Genomic DNA, 21,384 nt, shown 5'->3' with positions numbered 1-21,384 from the left:
CACACACCACTCGCACTCATACACACAAACACTACTCACACACACACACACACCACTCACATGCAAACACACATACCACTCACGCACACACACCACTCACACTCATACACACAAACAGTACTCACACACACACACCACTCACATGCAAACACACACCACTCACACTCATACACACAAACAGTACTCACACACACACACCACTCACATGCAAACACACATACCACTCACGCACACACACCACTCACACTCATACACACAAACAGTACTCACACACACACACCACTCACATGCAAACACACAGACCACTCACACACACACACCACTCACATGCAAACACACAGACCACTCACACACACACACCACTCGCACTCATACACACAAACACTATTCACACACACACACCACTCACATGCAAACACACATACCACTCACACACACACACCACTCACACTCATACACACAAACACTACTCACACACACACACACACCACTCACATGCAAACACACAGACCACTCACACACACACACACCACTCACACTCATACAAACAAACACTACTCACACACACACACCACTCACATGCAAACACACAGACCACTCACACACACACACCACTCACATGCAAACACACAGACCACTCACAAACACACACCACACACACACACACACCACTCACATGCAAACACACAGACCACTCACACACACACACCACTCACACACACAAACACTACTCACACACATACCACTCACATGCAAACACACATACCACTCACTCACACACACCACTCACACTCATACACACAAACACTACTCACACACACACACCACTCACACACACACACAAACACTACTCACACACACACCACACACATGCAAACACACAGACCACTCACACACACACACCACTCACATGCAAACACACAGACCACTCACACACACACACACTACTCACACTCATACACACACATACAGTCATCTAACACAAATACACACACACACTCACACACACACACACACCACTCACACTCATACACACACCTACACTCTCACATACACACACCACTCACACTCATACATACAAACACTACTCACACACACACACACACCACTCACATGCAAACACACAGACCACTCACACACACACACCACTCACACTCATACACACAAACACTACTCACACACACACCACTCACTCACACACAAACTCACATACCACTCACACACACACTCACACTCATACACACAAACACCACACACACACACACCACTCACTCATACACACAAACACCAAACACACACACACACCACTCACTCACACCATTCACACTCACATGCAAACACCACTCACTCACACACTCACACACCACTCACACTCATACACACAAACACCACACACACACACTCACACACACACCACTCACACTCATACACACAAACACCACTCACATATACACACAAACACCACTCACATATACACGCACACACACACACACAGACACACACACACACACTCACACACACTCACAAACGCACACACATGCCCATCCATTCTGATGAACCATTTCCAGATAGTTTAATGAAAACTTTTTTTTTGTCTTTACAGCTGCAATTGATGGTGCCTATGTCTACAATCCCAAGGCCCTCACACCACACTTTAAGCAGATTTTCTCCTTCATTGATTCGGGTAATCCAGGTGTTAAGACCTATATATGTTTTCTTCTGCAAAAAGTGGCAAAGAAACAACCAGAGGTAAAGTTGTTGTAGGTTCCATTAGACCAAATCAATTCCTATTGCCGATAATGTTAACGTTTACTAATAAAACTGATATAAGCAGCGTTTCAACACACCCAGGAAGTACAGCAATAGAAAGTGTGGCACCTCACATCTAATCTAGCTGCAAGAAAATGGGGGGTCACGTATCATTTAAGAGATTTAATTTATGTTTTTAATAGCAACCGTCATTTTTGCTAAAAATTGCAGTTCCATTTTTGGGGGTACCCCGCATTAGTTTCAACCTCTGGTATATACTGCATAACAACTGTATAACAAATAAAAGTGTATTTATTTATTGTCAATGGATAGTAGTATTTGCACAAATAATCAATGTCACATATTACTACCAATCACACCCACAGCTGCTTTTACTCTGTAAATATTTGACGGTGCACGTCGAACTTTGACACGGTACTCTCTTCTTTGGTACTATGCAACCTGTAGATATAGTCAGTACAGTATTTGTAGATATAGACCTAATAGTCAGTACGGTATTTGTAGATATAGAGCTAATAGTCAGTACGGTATTTGTAGATATAGAGCTGATAGTCAGTACGGTATTTGTAGATATAGAGCTAATAGTCAGTACGGTATTTGTAGATATAGAGGTAATAGTCAGTACAGTATTTGTAGATATAGAGGTAATAGTCAGTATGGTATTTGTAGATATAGAGCTAATAGTCAGTACAGTATTTGTAGATATAGAGCTAATAGTCAGTACAGTATTTGTAGATATAGAGGTAATAGTCAGTATGGTATTTGTAGATATAGAGCTAATAGTACGGTATTTGTAGATATAGAGGTAATAGTCAGTATGGTATTTGTAGATATAGAGCTAATAGTCAGTACAGTATTTGTAGATATAGAGGTAATAGTCAGTACGGTATTTGTAGATATAGAGCTAATAGTCAGTACAGTATTTGTAGATATAGAGGTAATAGTCAGTATGGTATTTGTAGATATAGAGCTAATAGTCAGTACGGTATTTGTAGATATAGAGCTAATAGTCAGTACGGTATTTGTAGATATAGACCTACAATGTAATAGTCAGTACGGTATTTGTAGATATAGACCTAAAAGTCAGTACGGTATTTGTAGATATAGAGCTAATAGTCAGTACAGTATTTATAGATATAGAGCTAATAGTCAGTACAGTATTTGTGGATATAGAGCTAATAGTCAGTACAGTATTTGTGGATATAGAGCTAATAGTCAGCACAGTATTTGTAGATATAGAGCTAATAGTCAGTACAGTATTTGTAGATATAGACCTAATAGTCAGTACAGTATTTGTAGATATAGAGCTAATAGTCTGTACGGTATTTGTAGATATAGAGCTAATAGTCAGTACGGTATTTGTAGATATAGAGCTAATAGTCAGTATGGTATTTGTAGATAGAGAGCTAAAAGTCAGTACGGTATTTGTAGATATAGAGCTAATAGTCAGTACGGTATTTGTAGATATAGAGCTAATAGTCAGTATGGTATTTGTAGATAGAGAGCTAAAAGTCAGTATGGTATTTGTAGATATAGAGCTAATAGTCTGTACGGTATTTGTAGATATAGAGCTAATAGTCAGTATGGTATTTGTAGACATAGAGCTAATAGTCTGTACGGTATTTGTAGATATAGAGCTAATAGTCAGTATGGTATTTGTAGATAGAGAGCTAAAAGTCAGTACGGTATTTGTAGATATAGAGCTAATAGTCAGTACAGTATTTGTAGATAGAGAGCTAAAAGTCAGTACGGTATTTGTAGATATAGAGCTAATAGTCAGTACGGTATTTGTAGATAGAGAGCTAATAGTCAGTATGGTATTTGTAGATATAGAGCTAATAGTCAGTACGGTATTTGTAGACATAGAGCTAATAGTCAGTACGGTATTTGTAGATATAGAGCTAATAGTCAGTACGGTATTTGTAGACATAGAGCTAATAGTCAGTACGGTATTTGTAGACATAGAGCTAATAGTCAGTATGGTATTTGTAGACATAGAGCTAATAGTCAGTATGGTATTTGTAGATATAGAGCTAATAGTCAGTACGGTATTTGTAGATATAGAGCTAATAGTCAGTACGGTATTTGTAGATATAGAGCTAACAGTCAGTACGGTATTTGTAGATATAGAGCTAATAGTCAGTACGGTATTTGTAGATATAGAGCTAATAGTCAGTACGGTATTTGTAGATATAGTGCTAATAGTCACTTATCCAAGGTTGGTGCTGGATGTATACTGGGGTACCACGATATCTCGGTACTTAACTATTTTGAAGAAATAAAGAAATGCACTAACATATATGAAGGTAAATATACTTGGGTTGCAATTTTTGCTGTATCTGCATCATGTCCATGCCATTGTGTTGACAAATAAATGCAGTTCACGGAGGAGATTGTGTCTGAGATCAGGAGGTGATCTGTGTAATGTTAAATCTTTGACTGTTTGTAGCTGTTGACGGAGGAGATCGTGTCTTGAGATCGTGTCTTGAGATCACGAGGTGATCTGTGTAATGTTAAATCTTTGACTGTTTGTAGCTATTGATGGAGGAGATCGTGTCTGAGATCAGGAGGTGATCCTTGTAATGTTAAATCTTTGACTGTTTGTAGCTGTTGACGGAGATCGTGTCTGAGATCAGGAGGTGATCTGTGTAATGTTAAATCTTTGACTGTTTGTAACTGTTGACATAGGAGATCGTGTCTGAGATCAGGAGGTGATCTGTGTAATGTTAAATCTTTGACTGTTTGTAGCTGTTGACGGAGGAGATCGTGTCTGAGATCACGAGGTGATCCTTGTAATGTTAAATCTTTGACTGTTTGTAGCTGTTGACATAGGAGATCGTGTCTGAGATCAGGAGGTGATCTGTGTAATGTTAAATCTTTGACTGTTTGTAGCTGTTGACATAGGAGATCGTGTCTGAGATCAGGAGGTGATCTGTGTAATGTTAAATCTTTGACTGTTTGTAGCTATTAATGGAGGAGATCGTGTCTGAGATCAGGAGGTGATCCTTGTAATGTTAAATCTTTGACTGTTTGTAGCTGTTGACGGAGATCGTGTCTGAAATCAGGAGGTGATCTGTGTAATGTTAAATCTTTGACTGTTTGTAGCTATTAATGGAGGAGATCGTGTCTGAGATCAGGAGGTGATCCTTGTAATGTTAAGTCTTTGACTGTTTGTAGCTGTTGACGGAGATCGTGTCTGAAATCAGGAGGTGATCTGTGTAATGTTAAATCTTTGACTGTTTGTAACTGTTGACATAGGAGATCGTGTCTGAGATCAGGAGGTGATCTGTGTAATGTTAAATCTTTGACTGTTTGTAGCTGTTCACGGAGGAGATCGTGTCTGAGATCATGAAGGAGGCAGGAGAGGACCGGCAGAGTCAGATTGTTCTCCTACAGATTTTGGAGAGCGTCGCCCAGAAGTACCCCGACAGACTGGCGCCCCACCTGCCCACACTCATAAACTTCGACCAGTTTGAGGAGTATGCCAAGTCAGTCCTCGTCGGCATTCTCAAGAATATTGGATACGCCTCACAGGTTCGGCTTTACCTTGTTTTTGGCTTAATTTGAAAAGATTAAAAAGAGAACTACATGTAGTCGTGTGTTTTTTCTAAGGGGAAAAGGTGTTTAATTCATAAAGCTCTCTTAAGTGACATCACTATATAATTACATTTCCCTTACATTCAGTACAACATAACGTCATCCCATTGGTCCAGCCGTAGCAACGGGAGTTTTTTCAGTTCTCGATGAACATAAAAATAATGTCGGGGAACGTCATGTCTGATGACGTCACTTTATTTTGGTACTTTGTCTTACTGAGCGTTATTGTTTAAGAATAAAAAATAATTTAAAATAAAATATGAACTTATAAGTATTGTCTGTTATCATTCGTGGCCCTATTTCGGTGAGGGGTCGGTTTCGGTGGTTTCGTCGCTTGTGCTCAGTAGTACGTACATTTGAAAATTTCTGACGTCGTTGACTTTTGCATAGGGAAAGTAAACAAATGTCTGTCACATTCACAGAAATGTTCGTAAAAATAAAGTTAAAACAAGCAAAGAAAGCAAGATTGAACTTAACCCACTCATAAACACGGCACATTTCTTAATACCTTTTTTCTATGATTTTCGAAGACTGTTATTTGAAAGAAAACTTATTTTTAAAAGCTATTTTTGTCTGTTCTCAGCTGTACTGCTATTTTGTTATTGAAGTCACATGACTGTCACAGCGTCTGCTGGCAAAACTCTCTTTACAGATACTTGCCAAAAATATATGGTCCTTATATGTTTTAACATATATTTCTGGACATCTGTTTATATATTTATTAAAAATCGGAATGCAGCTTATATTTTTTAACCAAACAATTTTACCATTATAACTATTAATTTCTTCAACTTTTAACACAATTGCAAGACATCAGAATTGTTATATTCGTTTTTCTAAAATGTCTGTTAACATTGGTTCTCGAGGACTTCATTTTGTAATTTGTCTTAAAATATTTAAAATATTTTTTATAAATTATTATAAGTACATGTTTTGTTGAACAACATAAATGTTTTGATAAAACACTGAAAAGTTTTGTGTTGGAAAGTTTTGGCGGTAAGCTATACCTCAAACGTTTCACTCACTGAAACAGGTGCCGTAGTAACAATATTTACTGCTGAAGCATGCTACAGTTTTTGACACACATGCTCTGATCTTTGCTACATAGAGGCCAGTTTAGTGCTCATTTGAAGTGTAGAAATACTAATAAAAAGGTAGCTATTCTGGGTTGAAAATTAACATGAAAACCATGGTCGCTAGCAGGGCCAGTTGAAAACAAAATCATACTGGCCCTTCTCAAATTCAACTAGCCCTCCAATTATCACACTGGAATTTAACTGCACAGCCAAAATCAAACATGTGTTTTTTGTTGAATAATAACCACATGCTCACTGTATATAGTCCGTTTGTGTTAAAGAAAACCGATGAATTGTCATTTAACTTCATAATGAATAAAGCTAAAACTCATATAAAAACATGTTATTAAGTTTTAAACCCATGCCAACTCAAATAAAAACAAATTGAAGAAGAAATCCAGTAGAAATAAACATGTTTTTTTACAAAGTACCATTAAATTATACATATTAAATCTCATTTTTAATGCAGGGTAAAGGATAACGCAGTACAAAGATAATAAAGGTAGAACTTCACGTGCTTTGGTAAACTAGTCTGGGAGTGGCAGTCCTCCTTGTGACGATGCAAGAGGGATGGAATAGATTTTGTGGCGAAGCAAGAAGGGTGAAATCCCCAGCAAATGATTTCCTCGGGAGTTCTCCTATAGACGAGGCACTAGATAGAGATCCATGGAAACATCCACTATTTTGTCAAATGCTCATTCGACTCTGCTTTGTGCAGAGATACAGCTCTGATCATGTATTACGGTTGTGTCATTCAGATTACCTTGGATGTTCCATCAATTGACTAAAAATGTATCGGGGGGGTGGGGGGGGGGGTGGAAGGTTGGGGGAGTTAACCTATGCAGTTTGTAAAGAATTTTTTTTTTAATTTACACTGCACTTCTACCCCAAATAAAATGTTATTTGAGACAGTATGGGTTTAAAACTTAATGACTTAATAATGTTTTTATATGAATTTTATCTGTATGCATTATGTTGGCATTGTCATAATATACATGTAGAATATCTATGTCTCTGCTGCCAAATCTGTAGTGTGTTTTGTCATATTCGATTCAGTATCAGTGTGTTTCTTTTTTAACTAGTACCATACTTGCCAGACCCTAAAATCGATGGTCGCCCAATGGACTACCTTTGTCAAATTCTTAGTCGCCCTTAGCCAATAAAGGTCGCCACGGGCGGTTGGGTGACTGCTAATTTTTAACCCTGGCTATTTGAATAATAACTGTTTGTTTATAAATATTGATATGATTTAGAATTGAATGCTTAAACTCACCGAAACTGGTCCACCCATGATATTTCTTTAATGTTCATGTGGGCATAAAAAAAAAAATCATCCACAAACTTGCGTGAGAAACACACAGTTTAACCGATTTTTTTTTTTCATATCCTTAAAAGAAATAACAGAAAAATCCTTAAATATTTGCACGTCTTTTGGCATTGCACTACACGACCATAATGTTGTAAGAGTGTCATGAATTAGGCCCCAGTTGTTTTGTTGTTTTATTGTGTGTTTTGGGGGGTGGGTGGGGGAGGGGGGGGGTGGGTGGGTGGTGGTGGGGGGGGGGGAGGTGGTGCAGGCTGCCGTAAATGAAAATGCCTGAATCTGGATAACATTTATTATTTGGATTATAACTAACACTGTGGGTAGAATCATGGAAATACATGGTGAAATGTTTTCAGGCCAGCTCAGTTTTCCTGAATTTCTCCATTTCTTTGCCTGAATGCGAAGATTTGCATCAGCAATGGAGGGGGTTGTACACATATCACAAGGAACCATTGCAATAATATAATCTTAAATTATTGTTGAGGTTTTTCAAAACATAATTGTTTCTAAGGCCCAAAACACCCTGAAGCTGGATCTGGGTGTGGCGAGTATGGTACTAGTCAAAAACGAAACACACTGAATCAAACGTGACCAAACGCATTGATCATCAAAGCCAAACTAATCAGTGTTTGATTATAATCAATCATTGGAACATCAGTAACACATAGACCCATTAAGAACATTTTCTGATATATACTAGCAACTGGTGATGATAAAATTACTTAAAACTTTATTTCAGAAACATTGTGGAATAATACTGAACCACTTCAGTAAAATTCTTAGAAGTTCAAATGATCAGATGACGGGAATGCTGATTATTGACGGTATGAAGACGGTGGGATCCAAACACAAACCAGAACTGGAAAAACACAGACAGACTCTGGAGGATGTGAAGAAGCAGTCGACTGTACAGTCAGTCAAAGATGGCTGCCAGCACATGATAGATTACTTGGAAGGTCGAAGGTAAGTAAACATAACCATTGTCTGTTTTGCTGGCACACCCATTTAAAATAAAACACTGTGTGAAACTTGTGATATGATACAGCAAAATCCAACATATATTGGTGATTGGTTTAAAGACATTTGATTGGCTCCTCCATAATAATGACCAAGATGTCAAATCCTAACTGTCCACTGAAATTAACACAAGTGATCTTCATTGTGTTTGATACAATTAAACACAAATTAACATTGCAAGCAAAACTGCCTTTAAAAACACTTTAATAAGAAAAGAATACTACACTGATATCTGTTAATCAAACACTGGGGCTGGTTGGGGTTAAAGAGCTTCTTTTGAAAAATCAAAGTGGGAGGCACACTGTTACCATAATTTTACCTGGACGATCCAAAACGCTTGTGAGTTGAAATAAAGCTGCACTTGGGTGTGCAAGCATATCACACACCTCATATGTGAAGGAATGTTAGCCTGAGGCCCAAAGCTAGTGGGGTTTTTTTTTACCATCAATATTTCTATGTTTCCTCCACAGTTTGGAAGGTCTTTCTATTGACATCCAGCAGCAACAGGAGGAGCTGGATGTCCTTGACACGAAGGTGACCGAGACGAAGGAAGAGGTGAAGGTCGTCAAGAAGGACGTCAGAAGGCAGGGCGAGGAGATACAGGTCGTGAAGCAGGACGTCCGGGAACAGGGTGAGAAGATCGAAGAGATTGACGAAACCGTGCAGGAGACAGTCGTCAAGGTGGAGGAGATTGACAGCAAGGTGAGTCACCATCGCAACCATCCAGTTTAGAAAGGAAGGTAACACTCTAGTTTACAAAGGAAGGCAGGACAGCATGGCAGCAATTGAGTTTAGAAAGAAGGGTGTATCAGCATGACAACACTGGTTTAGAAAGGAAGGCAAGTCACTATGACAACTATTGAGTTCAGAATGAACAGCGAGTCACCATGGCAACTTGAGTGACCATAGCAACAACTGAGAAAGAAGACAGTAAGTTGCAAAACCAATATCTGAATTAAGACAGCAAATTATGCCACCATGGTAACCACCTAGATGAGATATAGCAAAGTGAGTCTCCACATTAATAAGTACGTTACAACAAGATGAACTGCATTGAAAATAGCTGAGTTCGAACAGCAAGCAAAGTCACCTTGGCAACAACTATTTCTTTTCAACATCACCTGTCCTCATAACTAGTGCACATTCCCTATGGTTAGTAAAATGGCGACTAACATTCTTTTTTCTTTTTTTTCTTTCTTTTTTTTATTTATCCCAGTGCCTCTTTCCTTTCTCTCCTTTGAATTCCATCTCATTTCTTCCCGATCTGGCAACTCCTCCTATCTTTCAACTTCTTTCGCTGTCCACCTCCACATCCCAGTCCTTGTCTCTCCAACCGCGACAGGTGCTTGTCTCTTGTGGCTATCTGTGCCACACACCTGTTCCCCATCAGCTTTTAGCTGTGGGCTTAGTCTGACCACTTGGGGAGTGTTCAGTAGTTACTTCTGGCATTGTTAAGAGGCACTTGTAACCACCTACTATGCACCCCTACAACCGGCGGTTGTTAGTTAGTGCCGTGGGTCAGACCAGCTTTATTAGTGGCAGAGGACGAGGATGCCAGGTGGGTGCAGGGATATACACAGAGACTGCACCCGTGGAGGAAGTTGAGACAGGTAGGTGATGGTGTGGACAGCTCAGAAGACAGAGTCGGAGGAAATTGACAGAAAGGGTCGAAACAGATTGAAATCATGGGAGAAATTGGAAAGTTTTTTATATTAAGATAATGAGAATGATAGGCAGAGGGTGATAGATGAGAAAGATGAATGAATGTGTGAGCCAGCTTTGACGGGATTTCAACCACTGTCATCAGCTTGATTGTCCAGCAGCTTATCCACTAGACCTCACTAACATTCTTGACCAGCACACATGAAAAAAAAAAAATTGTCACATAACTATTTAAAGAAAGTGATTACAACCAAAATAATTTTACAATAATAAAGTAACAACATTATAAAATGTGTTGCAAACACAAAAGTCGCAAGAAAACCAAGTAAAAAAACACAGATGGCTCAGATTATGACAGGTAGATAAAGAAAAGAGAACGTCCGAACCATGAGACACGAAGGAAAAAGAAGGAAGTTACAGTCACGTGACCGGAACAGGAAGGGGTGCGCAGTAGAAGAATTCAGGCCATCCCATTGGCTGCTGGGATGTTTGGACCAGTCTACTAACCATAGGGAATATGCACTAGTTATGAGGACAGGTGATGTAGCTATAAAAGAGAAAACACTCCACATTTTCTCCAGTTTTTATTCTCAGACCATCCACCTCTGCTTAATGTGGACGTTGGATACCACTTACATTATAATACCTGTCAGACATTACATATTGCTTCGTAAGTTCCTTGTACTGATGTAATATATACTTTGCATACCTCTTACGTTGTAAGTCCTGCATCTTAAGTTCCATCTATTTATGCCATAATGTAGCAGGATTTTGAAATAATATATTTTATATGATTACTTCCAGACTCTAAGCCACGCTCCGTTTTGGTCGAGAGATGTCTCCAAGCTGCTTAACCCCAAGGATGAGCACGACTGGCGTCTGCTTAGCAGTCGCCTTGGTTACAGCAACGATGACATCCGAGCGTGGGCCCAACAGGCGGACCCCTGCATGGCGATGTTGAATGAGTGGTACACCATGCACAAGACGAGCGAGGCATCCCTGGCCGTTCTCAAACACCTGCAGGAGATGGACAGGATGGACGCGGCCATCATCGTGGAGAATGCAATGAAGATGGCTGGTAAGACTGAATTGTTTAAATACATTTTTTAAAATCAACTTCAATTACAGTGAAACCTGCCTAAACCGGATCCTGAAAAAACCAGAATCGTGTCAAAACTGGTTAAGTTTCATGGTCCCGAAATGTCAAAATTGTAAAATGCGACACTCTAAACACCAGATCCTGTCTAACTGAGATAGATTTTAGGTCCCGGGCATGATCTGGTTTAGACCGGTTTCACTGTATACATATACGCAGTCTGGGGTGGGATGTGGATATCTTTGTGGAAAATGCAATGATGATAGAAGGAAAGACTGATTTGTTTTAATCCACTTTTTATCAATGTTTCTTATCAACTTCAGTTATAGTTTTATTCAATCTGGGGTGGGATGCCGCTGTCAGTGTGGAAAATTCTATGACAGTGATGGGTAAGATGGAAGATTTTTATGACTGAAGTTACTGGTTCTTATGCATTGTAAAACAACAGAATGTTTTTCATCATTCTGGTCACCTGATTGCCATAAAAACACTTTTTTGTTTGTTTTAAGTTCAGTTGTAAGATTACATTTGTTCTTGCTACCATAGTCAAATGTTTCTATGGATTTACAACAAATATCAGCTATTAGTTCCTCTGGAATCATTTTAAAAAAAAGAATAATTGATTATTCATTGGAATTTTTGCATTGATTGTCTTATTCTATTTTAAACCTTAGAATCGTGTCAAAACTGGTTAAGTTTCTTGGTCCCGAATTGTCAAAATTGTAAAATGCACCATAACTGTGAAAAAAAGGAATTTATCCATGATTCACTGAGTTATCGCCCTTGAACTTTCAATGTGAAATGTATGTGGGGCCTGGTAGGAAACATGTATTGCTTTAGTACTATTCTCAGAATTCTTTATTTTAATTAATTTCATGATATTTAGGCTTGTATACCAAGTAATGAAAAAGATCCTTGAATTGTCTTCTCAAGAATTGCCACAAATATGCATACGTCAATCATGTGGACTAGTAACTTCTGTAGACTACCAGTCCCACAGATGAATGAAAGTATTTCTTAATTTCTACCTCATATAATTGAATCATATTGTAAATAAGGTCTCTTTTTATTTTGCTTTTACAATGTTAAAAGGCTAGACATAAGTATTAGTTTTCCAATGGTGGGGGCGATGGCATCAACTTTTGTGTTAAAGTTTTAACATTAAACGTTTTGCGTTTAGTTCAGGTTTTCACAAACTATAAGTCCTAGTTCATTGAAACTTGGTTTATAGTTGCACCTATGTGTGTTCATGGTAGGCAAGACATTAAATTCCATGTAATTTGTGTTTGCCAATGTTCTTAACAGCTTTGAAAGTGTGTGTGTTGTATATTTCAATACAATTACAGAGACAGTTGTGGAAGACGAGGAGTTTGAGTATGTGTCTCCGCCACAGATCTTCCTGAGCTACCAGTGGGGCTACCAGAACGAAGTCAAGGTTCTCGCCAAACACCTCGAGATGGCCGGCTACGACTGCTGGCTCGACATTGGTCAGATGGGAGGGGGAGATAAGCTGTTTGAGAAAATCGATAAAGGGATTCGAGGGGCGAAAGTGGTAATCAGCTGTGTGACGGAAAAATATGCTAAATCACCGAACTGCAACAGGGAGGTAAGAGTCTCATCCAAGGGAAATAATCCATTATAAAATGTGTGTTTTTTTTAGTTTTTTAAAAAGAGTATTATCCAAGGAAAATAATTTGTTGTAAAAGGTCTTCTTTTTTAAAGAGTTTTGTTGGAAGGGAAATAATCAGTTATAAAGGGTCTTCCTTTTTTCAAGAGTGTTATCCAAGGGAAATAATCCATTATAAAGTATCTTCATCTTTGTCCTCGATGGGGGGGGGGGGGGGGAAATTCTCCATATAAAGTTCTCCTCGATGGGGGGGGGGGGGGGTACAGGTCCGCCCACACCCAGTTCCTATGGGCCACATTTTTATTCTCAAGTGGGGAGCATAGTCCTCCTGCCCCACCTACCCTGGTTCCTACAGGCCTGCTAATACCTATGGACTAATGCTGGTCTCGATTAAACATTCCATTTCTAGACCATACATCACATTTACATTTACCATCCACTAATAAACAGTGTTGTTCATCTTAGTAAATAAACATTCCCGTGTTTCTCGTACGACAGGTAAATCTTGCTGTCAACTTGGGCAAGTCTATGATCCCTCTGTTGATGGAGAGGGTGTCATGGCCGCCACCAGGCTCGATGGGGCCCATCTTCAGCGAGTACCTGTACATCCGGTTCTACACACGGGGCGACGCCGGTCCCACGGACGACAGGTATTGGGATCCAGAGAAGTTCCAGGAACTGCTGATGCAGCTCAGCTTCAATAACCTGGAGAGGAACGAGAAGACGATCGCACCACGTACGTTTACAGACATATTTCTTACAGTTTACATTTCACAAAAAAAGTTAAAATTGTATTGGTTTCTTATATATGTAATGGGAAGGATAAACATTTTTTTAAAAGTTCATCAAAGTTAGTTTGTTTTGTTTAGTGAATCCACTAGAGAATCGATTCCCATCGGTGGGCTATTTCTCATTCCAGCCAGTGCTCCACAACTGGTGTAACAAAGGCCGTGGTATGTACTATTCTGTCTGTGGAATGGTACATATAAAAGATCCCTTGCTGCTAATCGAAAAGAGTAGCCCATAAAGTGCCGACAGTGAGTTTCCTCCCTCAATATCTGTGTGGTCCTTAACCATATGCCCGACGTCATATAACCGTAAATAAAATGTGTTGAGTGCGTCGTTAAATAAAACATTTCCTTCCTTCCCTGGAGAATATTGATCGAATCATCGGCTATTGGATGTCAAATATTTGTTAATTTGATATATAGTCTTAGAGAGGAATCCTGCTACATTTTTCCATTAATAGCAAGTGACTGTATATGCACCATCATACAGACAAGATAGCACACACCACACACTATTTTGGGAAGTCAAAAGAATTTTGTTCTGAAAGGTTTATGTTCCTTTGATTGCCACATAAGGATAGTATGTAGCATAAACTAACATAAGAATTAGAGAACAATTACTCACATACATGACATAGTGGCAAGAACTTAACTTAACTTCAAGCAATACATAAATAAACCACAAAGATACAACATACCACAAAACGTCTGCACTAAAACAAAATAAGTCTTTACTCTGAAAAATAATGAAATTCTCTAAAACAATTTTTGGGTGGGTGGCACCATATCAGAAGAATTTGCACTAAACAGTACAAGTTTTGGCTCTGATAAATGCTAAATTCTCTAGTGAGGTGTGTGTGTGTGCATGTGTGTGCATCATATAAGAAAAATCTGCACTAAAACCATGCTAGTCTTTGCTCTGAAAAATACCAAATTTTCTACTTCCAGATGGAGGAGCACCATCTACTTATGGCTGCTGTTTTAACTCAATGGTACAAACCCCTTCCACCCTCCCCTCCCCCTCCACCACCAAAAAAATAACCGGACTGTTTTTGTTTTCCACAGAATACAAGAACTGGTGGCTTCCAGTGGAGGAAGCGGTGGTGGTTGACAAGAAGAGAAACAAGGAGGGTACCAACACAGTGGCAGTGGTTGAGACGCAGGTGAACATTTACAACACAACATTAGTCCACTTACTCTCGATTTGTGCAGTAAAATCTTGTCAGTAGCCATCGGAATCTATTCCAGAGATTTAACAGCAGCATTTAATTGACATCATCAGGAAACAAACAATAATGCTTTTATATATGAATGAAAATGGGTATCAAGACCATACAATTTAGTTTGTAATATCAATATAGTTGAGACAATCAAAATCACATTAATACAAATTTAGGCAGGGCTTCTAGATTATGGTAGCCCCACTCCCATGGCTAGTGATATTCAATGTTGGGCTAGTAAATAAATACTATTACCATGCCCGACGGCTAGTGAATTTTTTTTGGTCAAATGTTGCAGTTAAGTTTATTTTGTAAATATGAATATCCTTTCCCCACCCCAACCCCTCAATGTTAGTGTTTTTAAGCTCCATTTCTGTGTTTAGGTGACATATCTGATTATTACTATTATTTAGTAACATTTTATTAACTTAAAGTAAAGTAGGGCTAGTGAATTTTCTATTGTGGCTAGTACATTTTTTAAATCACTGATCCCATTGCTAGTGGATTTTATAAAAAATTCTAGAAGCCCTGATTTAGGAAACAAAAACTCAAAAGGTTCAAAATACCAGATATTGTTTGGTTACATATGTAGAATTAATTTCCAAAATGCTCCATTATATCCATCTGTGTCATGTTGAGAAAAATATGGTTTTGCTGCAACCTGATGACATATTTCATAGGACTTAATGGGTAGGTGTAAACCACTTGCACCGACCAGTGATCCATAACTGGTTCAACAAAGGCCATGGTTTGTGCTATCCTGCCTGTGGGAAGCGCAAATAAAAGATCCTTTGCTGCCTGTCGTAAAAGAGTAGCATACATGTATGTGGCGACAGCAGGTTTCCTCTAAAAACAGTGTCAGAATGACCATATGTTTTGACATCCAATAGCCGATGATAAGATAAAAAATCAATGTGCTCTAGTGGCGTTGTTAAATAAAACAAACTTTACTTTACTTTATTTCATAGAAAAGACAAAGTTTTTGATGGTCACAGATCACATTTAGATGTAAACTTTATTGTCGTATCGCTGAGTTGTACTGACATCAGTATACCTTCACTGCTAACTCTACAATCTGGAAATTGGTTTATATTCCATTCCAATATTTATTTACATGCTCCTATACCACTAGAGTTTCAAGCATGTCTGTCTCGGGTCCGATCTCTGATTTGGTTTATATATAATTTTGGAAATGAACTCTTCATATATTTACCTCATTCTGTGTTTGCAGGATGATGGTGTATCTCCGGATGTTTTCATCTCATACCAGTGGGGCAAGCAGAAACAGGTCATAAAGCTGTACCAGCGACTCCAACAGATGGGTTTTTCCTGCTGGATGGACATTCACCAGATGGGAGGTGGGGATTCTTTGTATGACAAGATTGATCGCGGAGTACGAGGCTGTAAAGTGGTCGTATCCTGCGTGACGACCAAGTACGCCTTGTCAGCAAACTGCCGGCGAGAAGTCAGTCTGGCCGATGCTCTGAAGAAACCGCTTGTTCCTCTGTTACTGGAGTCGATCACATGGCCGCCTTCAGGACCCATGAGCATGGCGTTCACTCAGTTGCTGTATATCGACTTTTCCCGCGATGACACGGTGCAGAACAGATGGACTGGGCCAGAGTTTGACCAGCTTGTCACAAAGATCCAAGAGATCATTCCACCACAGACAAAGTCTTCTGTACAGTCATCATCATCAAAGTCACAGCCCTCCCAAAACACTGAAAAAAATAAAAGTGGAGCAGTTCCTAAATCTACTGGAGACCAGAAGTCTTCTTCAAAATCGTCTGGACAGGCATCATCAAAGTCACAACAACAGCCCTCTCAGAACACTGAAGAACCAAAACGTGGAATGATGCCTAAGACAAACAAGGGTGTTGAAGATACAAAGTCTTCTTCAAAATCATCTGAGCAGACGTCATCAAAGTTGCAGCCCTCCCAGAATGCTGAAAACTCAAAGAGTGGAGAGGTGCCCAAGACAAACAAATCCACTGGAGATGCAAAGTCTTCTTCAAAATTGATTGAACAGGCGTCATCAAAGTCGCAGTCCTCCCAGGACACCGAAAAACCAAAATCTGAGGTTGCTACTTCGAAATTCACCACTCCTCAGAAAGACAAATCAACTGCTGGTCCCAGACCTCCGCCCTCCCAGGCTGGCAAACAAACCTCATATCCTAACACGACAAAAACTAAAAAGGAAGTTTTGAAGTCAGCCAATGAGAAGCTTCAACAGCCAAGCACCAAGGATAAGCAGCTTAAGGAGCAACCAAAATCATCAAAGCAGACAAAACCATCAGTGAAGTCAGCAAAGGATGATGCATCAGGAGTCCAACAAAAGACCAACTCGCCCTCAGAGGAATCCAAATCCAAGTCATGCCTCATTCTGTGATTTGTGTTGCTAACTTGATGCTAATATTCACTTCATTTTGTTTGTTATACCGGTACATTATCTTTTACACTGTTACAAACTTTTGTTTTTGTAATACTTTGTAAGTATGATAACACAATTAAACCTCATATAAAGGACACCTTTTTACAGCAAGCACCTGTCGAAAAGGACACGAATGATATATCCCTTCTCAGACTTTAAACCGAGTGTCCAAAATTATTAGCAATATATTGTGAATTTGGTAAACAAAATATATAGTCTATAGTTTCAATTGGACGAAAAACCAAAATTATTGTATATCTATACAAAGATCAAGTGATTTTTTGGCAAATTAATAATATTATAAATGCCACAATTAACTTCAATTAGCATTTGGCAAATCACAGTGTAAACCCTGGGCACTGTGTACGCAGGTTGGGTACCAGTCGAATTGTCAGTTGATGCTGGTCATGACAAAACACATATTTGATGCAGCTCCAGGGCTAAAACATTTATAACGGCACCAACGACAATTGCTGTTATGATATAAATTATTGCACTTTTGTGCCGCGGGATAAAAATTACTGCCATCGGTAAATCTCATCAATGACTATATACACCAAAATATACATTTCAAATAGACTTAATACAGCAAACTAATCTCATCAATGACAATATATACACCAAAATATACATTTCAAATAGACTTAACACAGCAAACTAATCTCATCAATGACAATATATACACCAAAATATACATTTCAAATAGACTTAACACAGCAAACTAATCTCTCAGTTATACTTATTTGCTGCAAAACGTCACTTTAAAAAAAAAACTCGAAATGGTTGTGGGTGACAAATTAGAGTCCTGCAGATCAGATGTATCTATACTGTATCCCATTCATTTAACATCAAATGCAAACACCAGGTAGCGATCATTTTGTAACACCAATGGGTACACACATTCCTTGATTTATAATTTCTTTCAAATAACTGCGTTATATTGCAGTTACAGTAGTAAAGCATAACTGTGATATGAAAATTAATACATTTATTTTTATGAATATTTTTTATCTTTGTTGTAGCTTTAGATATGTCTTTATAATGATTGTGACTTTTAAATCAATATTATTGTTTTTGTTATGATTAATATATTATCACAATTGTGTTATTATTATTATATATTTGAAAGAAAAAAACCCATGAAATATTTATTAAAGCTGCAGTGTCTAGAATCTTTTTATTATTTAAGCATTTAAAATAGATGATCCAGTTCTGTTTGGTACATAAAAGGCCCACCACATCGCTATAGTTTCGCAATGCTCACTTATCTATATTATCTAGGTCAACTGCAAACCCAATGGCCAGCTTGTTTTTCTTCAATTAGCGGGACGCCAGTAGAACTGGTAATTTACGCGATTTGCGCAGGCGCTGAGCTTCTCACATGATTTTGAACAAATTTAACTGTCTTGATTGAGAGGTCGTCTCATACCTCCAAAATATATTTATATCCATAGAGGTATGGTACAATACTTTTCCAGGGGTCGGTGGGGGATTTGCCTTGAAGTTTTGACAGTGACCAGCGGTTGGCATACGCGTTACATGTAAGGAATGTTAATAATTACGTAACGCTCTAGGGGTAGAGGAAGAGGGCGGTATCGATCCCCATCGGCGGGATTGTTCCAGCCAGTACATCATGACTGGTATATATACGGCCATGGTATGTGATATCCTGTCTGTGAGATGGTACATATAAATGATCCCTTGCTAAAAAAAAATAAAAAATGTAGCGGGTTTCCAAGGTGCATGTGCAGGTATTTCAGCGGAGTTGGGGGTTACAGACTGCATTGAGCAAAGTTTATATGGGGCCATGTTCCCCCAGAAAATATATATATTTTTTTTTTTATCTTGGTCAGGGAAGGGTTTCGACCCCTAATACCACCCCCCTGCACATGCGCCCGTTTCCTCTCTTAGATTATATGTCAAATTACCAAACGTCTGACATCCAAAAGCAGATGATTATTAAATCAATATGCTCTAACACTGATGTCGTTAAACAAAACAAACTAACTTTACCCTTTCCAAACGAAATAATATTTATTTGAATTTGTCGATTTTACCATACGTAAAATTAAAAAGTGAAAACGGTCATTTCCTACTTTAGTAGATTTTATTAAAAATATATACATGATCAATGTGTTATACAAACTAAACTTTGAAAGTTCTACTAACACTTTATAAAATATTAATTCTTAATAGGAAGGTACGATTGTCGATAGTACGTTGTCAAGATCAAAACCGGTTTTAACGAAAGAATAGTACGTATCGTCGACCGAACGTTCTTTGTACAGCTCAAGAATTCTCATTTCATTTTTTGAGACGAACTCTACAATTTCAAATCTGCAAACGCACAGGCGACGAATCAAGCGTATACTTTTGACATTCTCTGTTCATAGCGAACACACACATTTTTTAAAAGTGCAGTTGAACTTGTATTTTATATTTGTGTATATTATTATATGGTAAACAGACACTAACTTTAAAGCTGCAAACATGATGTATTTATTTTTATCTTATGTTCTAAGTGGGTCTATTTGTTTTTAGCCAATATCCTGTTATTTAATGAAGGATAATGATGTTGTGTTTTGTTATTACTTTGTTTATTTCATTATATGTAGAGTATTATTATTATTATTATTATTTGTCCCCTACCGGTCCAACCAGAGGGGACTATAGGTTTCATCTCTGCCATTTAGTTCCTGTCTGTCCATCCGTCTGTCTATCACACATGTAGTTTTATGGACTTTTTCGCAGGGCTTCAAGATACTGAGCTGAAATAGTGTGTATAGCTTTATCATGTACTGTTACAGATCAAGTTATTTCTGAGCCGATTGTTTTCAAAACTGGACACCAAAAAGGTTGTTTTTGGGGGTTTTTGGGTGGGGGTGGGATGCAAACTGAAATTATTTACAAAAGCCATATTTGTAGAGGATGGGATGGACTACATACACCAGTCTTCACCAGGAAATGTGAGTGATCATCACCACTCTGCTTGGCACTCACCTGGAATGGGTTAGGAGAGTGGCAAACTGATTACCTTGCAGTACAAAGAACTGTTAATACATTTTAACTGAAACTTCACGTGATTGCGTACCTTACATCATTTCTGCTCGCCTTGGTTTTGCTTAAGACTGTAGTATTTTACATACTAGTACCACATACATTTCTCGTGTAGCCAGCAAGGAGGGGGGATATTGATTTTTTAATCATCAGCTATTTGATTTTTGGGGTGGCAGATGATTTCCTTTCAATCGCTCTTGACCAAGATGATGGGACATTTTTCTTCATTAACGCAGATGATGATTTTCGAAAACAACACAAACGGTGGTGGGAGTGTTAAAACATCCCACTAATTACAACAACCAATCTGTATATAGAATGTATTTATTAGGCATGGTAAACATTAACATTTGGGGGTGAATCGTTTGTCACACGTTGGGAAGAGGCTCATGTTACAGGGAACTGAAAACATTGGGAACACATTCAGGTAATCGGAGACACCAAAGCATTATGTTTTTTCTTTGAAAGACAACATTAAAATTTCACACACAAAACTCAATATCACCACTAACATAACTGGGCCTGTGCTTATATAACCTTTTTAGAGTTTAGACTCGAATGACTAATGTCACACGCATACAAATAGTATGGCGCTGTCGTGATGATATGGTATCCGACTAAACGTTTTTTTTTTATCCTGCAACCACTGCTTCTACTGGCCAATTATGATGATCAATTAAAGCAAAGTCATAAAGGTATACTAGCAGATTATAACTTTT

General features: G+C 38.5%; 1 protein-coding gene across 1 annotated transcript in view; it reads left to right on the top strand.

Moving 5' to 3' along the window:
* Window positions 1-18,770, top strand: part of LOC121376532 — a 31,156-nt gene extending 12,386 nt beyond the window's left edge. Inside the window, exons 5-13 of the mRNA XM_041504441.1 lie at window positions 1,604-1,749; window positions 5,089-5,304; window positions 8,507-8,730; window positions 9,255-9,486; window positions 11,251-11,524; window positions 12,889-13,148; window positions 13,668-13,905; window positions 15,023-15,120; window positions 16,409-18,770. Coding sequence (XP_041360375.1) covers window positions 1,604-1,749; window positions 5,089-5,304; window positions 8,507-8,730; window positions 9,255-9,486; window positions 11,251-11,524; window positions 12,889-13,148; window positions 13,668-13,905; window positions 15,023-15,120; window positions 16,409-17,566 — 2,846 coding nt within the window. The 3' untranslated portion in view covers window positions 17,567-18,770. The remainder of the gene's footprint in view (window positions 1-1,603; window positions 1,750-5,088; window positions 5,305-8,506; window positions 8,731-9,254; window positions 9,487-11,250; window positions 11,525-12,888; window positions 13,149-13,667; window positions 13,906-15,022; window positions 15,121-16,408) is intronic.
* The last annotated feature ends 2,614 nt before the right edge of the window (window positions 18,771-21,384 follow it).

The sequence above is a fragment of the Gigantopelta aegis genome, chromosome 2, assembly GCF_016097555.1.
Source record: "Gigantopelta aegis isolate Gae_Host chromosome 2, Gae_host_genome, whole genome shotgun sequence".
Classification (NCBI taxonomy): Eukaryota; Metazoa; Mollusca; class Gastropoda; order Neomphalida; family Peltospiridae; genus Gigantopelta; species Gigantopelta aegis.
This window is presented reverse-complemented; position numbering and strand designations above follow the sequence as displayed.